Source organism: Akebia trifoliata, chromosome 16 (genome assembly GCF_017979445.1).
Source record: "Akebia trifoliata isolate Shusen 1 chromosome 16, ASM1797944v1, whole genome shotgun sequence".
Classification (NCBI taxonomy): domain Eukaryota; kingdom Viridiplantae; phylum Streptophyta; class Magnoliopsida; order Ranunculales; family Lardizabalaceae; genus Akebia; species Akebia trifoliata.
The window spans coordinates 23,959,779-23,968,874 of NC_141390.1; the positions used below are offsets into that span (position 1 = coordinate 23,959,779).

At 34.4% G+C, this 9,096-nt stretch overlaps 1 protein-coding gene across 1 annotated transcript; it reads right to left on the reverse strand.

Annotated features, from left to right (window-relative positions):
• Positions 1 to 231: 231 nt before the first annotated feature.
• CJD1 (Chloroplast J-like domain 1) lies at positions 232 to 8,878 on the reverse strand. Its single transcript, XM_086428536.1, has 10 exons — positions 8,532 to 8,878; positions 8,004 to 8,100; positions 7,826 to 7,930; positions 7,621 to 7,698; positions 5,698 to 5,753; positions 5,004 to 5,061; positions 1,860 to 1,985; positions 1,630 to 1,725; positions 1,122 to 1,193; positions 232 to 438 (listed from the first exon to the last, which is right to left on the reverse strand). Exons 1-10 carry the CDS (start codon positions 8,636 to 8,638, stop codon positions 376 to 378), a joined length of 858 nt encoding a protein of 285 aa, XP_086284662.1. The 5' UTR covers positions 8,639 to 8,878; the 3' UTR covers positions 232 to 375.
• Between the last annotated feature and the right edge of the window lie 218 nt (positions 8,879 to 9,096).

Genomic DNA, 9,096 nt, shown 5'->3' on the forward strand with positions numbered 1-9,096 from the left:
CATAAATTCTTTTCCTTGGGATACACAACTGCACAGATTTTATGGGGATTTAAAGTTGTCTCCCGGCGAAAAGAATCTATGGTAAGGTTTATGTGCCACATCAGACGAGCATTGACCGAGTGAAGATTTTCTAATTAGAAAATCAGGACTCAAATATTTATCACTATAAGGACAATAGTATCATCTAATCCGATATCCATGTGAGACCCTAAGTCCGAATAAGGAGTAAAATTAGTACCTCACAAGGCAAAATTCTTTTCTATGAGAATTTTAGTACCTCACTAAGTAAAATTTGACAGCAAATATAAACACACAACATAATTGGTTTCTTGATGATAATTTGCTGCAGAGTTCCCAATCCCGTGAAACTGATTATCATCTGTAATATGATGCCAGGATGTAAAGCATGACTGCAGTCGAAGCCGTGACAAATAGTTCCTGCACCAACAAAAATTACCCCACTAGTTACAAAATAATTTATCAATTCCTATTAAAGCAATCATGTTTATCAAATCCAGGATTCAAGATGACTTTAAGGGGACTTTCTTTGAGAATTTTGTGTTTAGATAGGATTCCTTGATCGTGAGAGGAAGTTTTGGGAACGTTTTGTTAATTTTTGGGGGATTGTACTTTTTTTCCTTCATGGGTTGATGTAAGAATATGAAAACCGGTGGTAGAGATCTGTACCATTAAAAGTTTAGTAGCACTGGGACCATACTGCATGCACTTAGAAGGTTGATGTGTAGGGTTTAAAATGGGTCGTGTTTGGGCCGGATCCGAGTATATCCATATCTAGATCCAAAATTTTTATCCGGATCATATACCATTTTGTTTTCACTACCATTCTTTTATTTGATAAGAATTCATGTTATATTAAAGTAGTAGAAAAAAGATATTTTTGAAACACAAAAATATAATTTTCAAAGCAAGAAATCATTCTGATCTAGGCAGATATAGGGATGGAACTGTATCCTACTCAGATCAAGGGACATCAAACCATATTCAAACCATTTTTTATTTGGGTCTACTCCAAGGGCCCAAACCCGCTAAATTCGAATTTCAGATAAAATCCTACCCATTTTATGCCCTAATGATGTGTGTATTACTTAATGTGTCAGTACCTGATTATTGTATAGGGAAGCAGGTATATAGCGGCCAACAAGCTCAATCAAGTTAAGAATGCCAGTAAATCCCTGCAACATCCAGGAAAAAAAACTATATAAGTGAGCAAAACAAATAGAGTAGAAAAAAGGGATTCAAGAAGAGTGAACTGATGGTAAGGGCACCTTATGAATCTAATGGAATATGGTTATAAAGAAAGCAATAATACAAGAGTGAACATTCTTGCTAACTTTAAAAATAAGTAACGACAAAAATGTCACAATTTAACTGTCATCGACTGATTCGGCATCAATATTTTTCAAAACCACATTGGTTTTGAATGGGAATTTATCCCAATTGCAACAAGAATAAAGTTCGTGTGTACCAAGCATTAGAGATCTTGTGATTTAAAACATTTTACAAGAATATTTGGGGGACTGAAGATCAATTATGGCTCTTGATTAATAAAACTTAACAGATTTTCTAACGCTGTGTCAAAAGTCAAAACAGAAAAATAAGGTCTCGTACCAAAGACGAAACAGCCATACAGCCAAAAACTAGTGCGAGGGCACGAAGCAAGCGTTTTCCCATTCGCAATCCCCGCCCTTCATCCTCACCTTCTTCCTGCAGCAAATAACAACTATACTCTCTAACATATCGAAACAAGAATGGGTATGGGTTCCGCATAGTAGAAAATCATCTAAGCTGAATGTGAAGTCAAATAGGACAGTTTAACTTAGGTACTATGATTAACTCACAGTAAATGTAGGAGAGACAGGAGGATCAAAAGCTTTCAACTTCTCAAATATTCGGTACACAAATGCAAAAGCTAAAAACTGCAAAGGCTTCCATTCGGCATAGCGTTTGATTGCAATCCAAGCCGTCTGCAGAAAAAGAAACAAATGTAGAATCAAGGTTTAAAATGTCATTTCAATCCAATGTTTTTGTTTCCTAAAAAATGTTTCCGTTTCCTAAAAATCTGAAACATAACCGATACATTACGATACAATCAAGACATTCAGAGACAATCATATAAGGTCTTCAGGAGGAGAATGAAGTCAAGGGGTCTTTTATCAGTGTCAAAGAAAGAGGGCTTCTTAAAATGTTAACCAAATTATTGAGGGCTTCCTTACAGTGTTTTAGAGTACCTAAGGCGTACTTGAGGCGTTTTGGGTTCTTGAGGCGAGGCGTAAGCCTTAATTAATTTAAAAAAACATTCCTAATATATATATATATATATATAAATTCTAATAAATTAAAAATATATATAAACAAATAAACAACCTTAAAGCATCAAATAAACATTAAACAATAAAAATGTAGGGAAGTAGCAATGTAATATAGTAGAAAAATAGCAATGTATCATTACTCATAGCGTCATAGAGTATCAAACAACAAATAAACAACTACTCTAGGCCTATGAATGAAGTTTTAGACCCTATTATAAACTAGAGAAGAATTAAAACAACTAAAAATCCACTTCCTCTAGGCATTTCTATCAATCACCATCACAAATAGGTAGAATAAAACAAAAACAAAAGAATCAAATGCAAGAGAGAAATATGAGATTTTGAAAAAAAAAAATATAAGTAAAAAGTTCAAGAATGTGCATGGAAAAACTACATACCTCAAAACCTTAGAAGACTTTTGATTTGTTGGTTCTATTTGACCACAATCTCCGTAAGAAAGTTGCAGGAACTGACGGATTCGAAATCGGATCATTATTGGAGCCTTTAGGAAGAAATCTTGGTGTAGGGAGATTTTATGATTTTCAAAAAGTGATTTTAAGAGATCTCTTGATAATGTATGTTTAGAAAACAAAAAACACTTCTATTTAGTAGACTTTAGTAAATAAAAGACATGGGGGAGTATTTGTGTAAAATTAAGCAAGAAAAAAAAAAAATCATATTTTGTACTCACGACTTGGTGGCTGCTGAACATATTGAGGCATAAACCTCACTGATTTTTGTTGAGGCTTAAGCCTCAAGGCATGAAGCATACACCTCGCCTCGAGGCGTACGACTTTTAAAACACTGTTTCCTTAATAAAATCCATTTTCTAAAAGAAATTGATACGAAGAGGCTCAAATAAAGCCTCTGTAAGTGGGTCTAGGCGTGTGCGATGGGAGGGAGATGAAGGGGTTAACAACGAATCTGGTTCCGATCTAACTCCGGCTAGTCAAGAAGTGCAAGTATGGTTCTCTTTACCAACAAAACCCTATTCTCTCTCCTTATCTCTCTCTACCATGAAAACCCTAATCTCTCCATGCAACAAAACCCTAGTCCGTGTTTCATTCTCTCTGAACTATCTAGAAGAAAAAAAAAAACAGAGAGGAGAGGATAAGAAGGGGGGAAGAAGAGGAAGAGTGAGGAGAAGAGGAATAACCTCTACAGACCAAACTTTGTCCGGTGATCTAGGTAACTCTCTCTCTCTCCCCTTTTGCGGGACGAGTTACAAGCAAAATCGAATATGAAACAATCATTCTTTTGATTAAATTGTTATTTCGTCTCGGCAGATTGAAAAACCAATATGTATTGTACGATACAAACCGAAACGGAGTGATGTTTTAAACCATGTGCAGAATCAACTTACAATAAGGAGACAGTAAAAATAGCATTATTTGTATTATAAAAGCATCTTTTTTCAACAAGATAAACATCTCAACACTCGCTGCCCCTTTGTGACTCTTCCAAACACAAGGACCACCTTTCAAAATGTCTCACGAAATAGATACTTCCAATAAAAAAATCAAAACAAATAAAGTATTTTGTTCCACGAAATAATAAGAAATCTTGCTTATACATTTTTGTCACACCACAGGTGTGAGAAAGGAGAAAGAAAACAATTGTACTCGAGATGTTCCATAACCAAGTTGTAATGCCACACCTACAACTGAAGGTGAAAGGTATACATGTAAAATATTTAAGCATGTCAGTGCTTAAAGGCGCATTTTTAATTTTTATTCATAAATAAATATAAATAACTGTTTATCAAGTGCTAACGGTGAAAGTTAAAATTACGAAATCACTTTTTTTCACATCGATACACTTTCGAAATGTTTCGAAACATACTGAAACAAACATGGATACACAGAAACACTGCATTTGAATGATGCATATATAATGAGGGAAAAGTCTTTTTTATTTTACCAAATTAATGTTAAGAGTTACAAAATTTGTTCAATGCTTAATTTAGTATCAAAACATTGCAAGAAAGAAATCAAAGGAGTAGTGATTTCTCTCGTATGCACTTCTTTAATTAGAAATAAAAAATCAACCAAAGGAAACCTGTTGGCACTTCTATGTTGGGGGGGAGTAAGACAATAACTTTGAGAAGAGCAATCAGAAAAGTGACATGACTTTTAATAGGAGAATCTAGTGGCTTGTACATCATGAAAAGATTAAACATGGATCTCAAGAAATTTTTAAGTGTTTCAATGTAGTCCAGTTCAATCTAAACTTGAAATGTCTGAAGCCATACAGAAATTTCAAAAATCTTAATATCTTCTAGGGCTGCAGCCGATTTGGTTTCCATATTAACAAATCTTGACATAAGACCTGTTCATTCGTTTAATGTACCCCAAGAACCGAAGTTTAAAATTTTGTCTCAATGAAATGTTTCGATCAAGAGAAAATCTGATACTGTAACGAACAAAACACTCCAGAAAGATTCAATATTTCAGGGTCAGTGTTTTGTATCAGTCTCAGCCGATTCATTCCGATATTTTGAACCATGCAAAGAATGTACACATAAATAAATAAAAAATGTCACAAAATCATTTCGAGATGCATCCTTACAGCAGCGCCACCAACAGTTCTACTTCAACCATGTTTGGCATAGGTAAAGCAAACAAGAACTAGAAAACTGAAACTTCATTTTCGGCAGTTCTTTGGATAACTTACAAAGACAGCAGATATTGCCATGTTGATGCGCATATCCTTTACACTTGACTTGGAGAACCTGCAACCAGAATGAGCCAATAATGAGAACATGTAAGGGAATTAAGAAACTAGAGGCCTCAGCTGTGAGAACAATACAACTGCAATATCTGCATGTTATTGGTTTCTCTGAGAAGATCTAGACATGAAGAAAGTAAGAAGCTGTGAAGTTATTTTTGGGTTGGCTGTAGAGGTGCTAGAGGGGAACTCTATGGAACATTCTTTCTTACACCATCTGTCAAGGGTCATGGAAGGAAATAAATAAATAAATAAATAAATAATGAATATAGGCTTGCTATTTCTTGGAGCTGTCCAACACTATATAGAGGCTGCTTTTTAAAGAGTTAAAGAGCTATTTCCACAATTCTCTACTAAGTGGGATAATATTTTGTCCAATTGATTGAAAAACGAGGGTATAAGGTCCTAGGGAAGCCTCAAGTTTGAGGCCCTAGGTATAATATTGATTTGCTTCCATTTTTCGATTGTTTGAGCCATGCACTATATCATATTACCGCATTTCTAAGATTTCCACAGGACCAAAATGGACCCCAAGACCATTTTAAACCTCGATTAAAAATGTTATTATGATATGCAATTCTAAAACTCCAACTATATGATATAAAATAATCCATGTATTTAAAAAAAGAAAAGAAAAAACCTTGGTCCCCAGGGCACAATTGGTTGCTTATCAGCATATTTGACATCCTTTGAAACCTGTATTATACAAGCATCCAAAAATGATATTCAATGAAAAACAGAACCTAAAAAACATGGACAGCAAGATAGTTATGGATTCTTACGAATAAATGATTTCCAAAAGTTATCATCTAATCACATAAGGATGGAAAAAATCACCACGAGTACTTAAAAAAAGGGAAATAAAGAATTAGAGCTAAGTAAAGAAAATTCAAATTTCTAATAGCAATTGTATCACTCTTCAAAAACAATCATCTAAAGCATAATATATAATTCCATATAACATTAAATTTCTACTTAACCATGACCAACTACATTGCCTAAATTGCCTAAGTTTATGCCCCAGTTCCTCTACATTATTATAGTGAAAATAATAATGATTCAAAATACCTTCCACCTTGGATAAAATCATGTACATTGTCCAGATATACCTCTTCATATTATAAGCTCTCTTCGAACTTAATATCTGGAAGTTGGGACATCACCTTTTGGTTGATTGTTGGAAGCTCCAAGTGGATTTTGATTAGGGGAATGATCCTGCAGATTTTCAAACAAGATACCTAATCCATCTATCTTGTCACCATTGTATTGTCTCTCCATCAATTTGCAGACATTAAATCCTCCATAAGGTCTTCATCCCCAAAAGTCATGGTGATATAAAAAGTTCAAGATGGAATCAAAACTTACCCTACTATAAATTTTGATGCTAATTTTTTTTTTTGAAACTATCCCTATGAACAATTAAAAATAACAAAATAAAGAGAACAATAGAGAACTAGACTGAAAATTCAGCAACTCAAAATTTCTAATTGTTATCTCATCGTGATTCAATAGTGCTTTAAAAAATTATATGACTCTGGGTACCCCTAAATCAATAATTAATCATGATCATCCAGTTAGGCTAATCTTAACCCTTTGAGAAAACCTTAATAATTATGCAAATATGCTATGATTTCCTAAGCATGGAGGTTAGCAACTGAACAAACCAATATGAATATAAAACCCACCTAAAATTAGTCCAAAATTCAAAGATGAAAACCAAAATAAAAATATAAATTACTTCTCAAGCATGTCTTTCAAGAAATATTTGGAGCCCTACTTTTTACAACTGTTAATTTGATGAGAATCTTGGGCTGCATCATTAAACCTAGTGACCCAACTAGCTTGAAACTACTCCAAATACATCAAGAAAATGCATTAATTTCAGAACCAGTTCCCTGGACAGAGAGCAAATTCCCAAACCAAGTAAAATCTCAATCATGGCACAACCAAAATTGAAGGAATCATTAAAAGCTCTAATTGCATATACCAGACTAGTGTACTTGATAGCAAAGAAAACTTAATAAACAAGATTAGTAACAGGAAAAGACAGTGTAAATGCAAAAAATATATATAATAATGTTGCGCATTATTTAGAGCTAACCTCAAAGAAATGACAAAAAGAAACCTGAGAGCCAAATATAAGTCATCAAAGAATGACAAATGTGGGGAGTGATGGCATAAGAAGATAGAAGTGGGTGCAATCATAGCATTAGGAAGTAAGTTTTCATGAGGGAGGGTAAAAGGGATAAAATGACACACCATTTCAAAATGCCAGAAAATTTTCCCAAAGAAACTACATATATGTCGACAAATGAGTTGACAGTTTAATAACTTTCACATTATACCACAACATCAAGTCATCAACAACTCATCAACACAATGATGACATGTTCTCTAGCTAACCAATATCATATACTCCTCTGAGTTCAAGCTAATAAGAGCCACCCCAGACACTAGCACTAGCACATTAATGTAAAATACCATAGAAAATCACGTTCTCCACACTCTTCCAAGACAAGAAATTCAAAAACAAGGAAACCAATGATTGATAGATGAACTTCACCTTAAAAGAACCAAATGTCAGACCCTTCTTCCGATTGGAGAGTTGTGCCATCATAACTGTATCGTATGCCCTTTCTAACTGAAAAAACAGAATATTTAAGTCTCTTACACTCACAAATTGATTAAATCTCTCATTTTTCTTCAACATAAAGATATGAAATTGAAAAAAAAAAAAAAAATCAAGCAGGAGACCCATCATAACCTACTCGGGCAGTAGTTGCTTCATCTCCTCTTCTCTCAGCTTCCTTGCGCTTTCTTGTATACGCCGCCTTAATCATATCAAATCCCTCTATGGGGCTTACTCCAAGAACCTTATAAACATTTCAAATATAATCAAACAATAAGCAGCAATAAACAATCCAATGTAATATGTGTTGAAATTACCTCATAAGGGTTTATATCACTATCTGAAGTTGAACTTCCTGCAGATGATGCAGCAGAGCAAACCACCCTATATTTCGGCGGAAGTCTTCTAGAAAACCTGTAAAATTCAAAACCCTGATGAAGGTGAACTATCAAAAGTGAAAATGAAACCAAAAAACTAAAATCGCACTCTTTTATGAAGGAAACAATATTGATAAATAAGCAAAGTAGGAGTCATCCAAAGAACTACTTAAGTTACAGAAGCAAAAAAAAAAAAAAAAAAAGAACTAACGTCATCAAATCAACATCAATTGGCATGAAATTGAATAGATTTCCACGTAAATCTTGGACTCTTATAGAATATAGCTTCTCCAGATGATTAATAGTAGCAGTTTGCATGAAATTAAACAGAAACTCCGGAGAAAGAACTCCAACTAAAAACAAAAACAATTTTTTATTTTTTTTGAATTTCGATGCATTTCAAACATAAGAAATGGAGGAAATTTCAGGAGAATGAACTTGAAGTTAGAGAAAATTTTCGCAAATTACCTAACAAATGAAGAGGGAATTTTTGAGACTGAGCCTTCTTTAGAACAATTCCTTAGAGAAAAACGCGATGTAGGGCACTGAAACACGTTCGAGACCGTCATCGCCATTGCTTTTGAGCTCCTTTAATGGCGAGAAGAAGAACTAAGTGTTTGAAATTAGGCTCTTTCTTAGGGCTTTGTTTTGCAGAAATGGTAGGAAGCTGTCGTGAAACTCTGCTCTTTTTTATTTTTTATTTTTTGTTTTTTTTAATTCGAAGCCTCGAATCATCAAAATTTATCCGAAATCAGAATCCTTAACGTTAGTGATTGTGAACTTGTGATTCGACCTTAACGTCCGCCGAGGGTGGAATGCGCACCCCTTATAACATAGACCGTAGTTGAATCATGGTTTTTAAACTCGTCCGAGACCGAGACGTATCGCCCGAGTTAACTCGGTATTAGAGCCTAACGAGATTACGAAACCAATTCACAATATGTCATGAGACGACCGCGTATCGTGAGATAAGCGAGTCGTCTCAAATGAAATTTTTGCAAAACTCGGGTGATACGAACGAGATATACGAGAC

Coding starts and splice junctions, on each gene's coding strand:
- CJD1 (XM_086428536.1), bottom strand. CDS start 8,638: ATGGCGATGACGGTCTCGAACGTGTTTCAGTGCCCTACATCGCGTTTT. Junction 5,062..5,697: donor ATTGTGCCCTGGGGACCAAG/GTTTTTTCTTTT, acceptor TTCTGGTTGCAG/GTTCTCCAAGTCAAGTGTAA. Junction 1,726..1,859: donor CTGTCTCTCCTACATTTACT/GTGAGTTAATCA, acceptor TATTTGCTGCAG/GAAGAAGGTGAGGATGAAGG.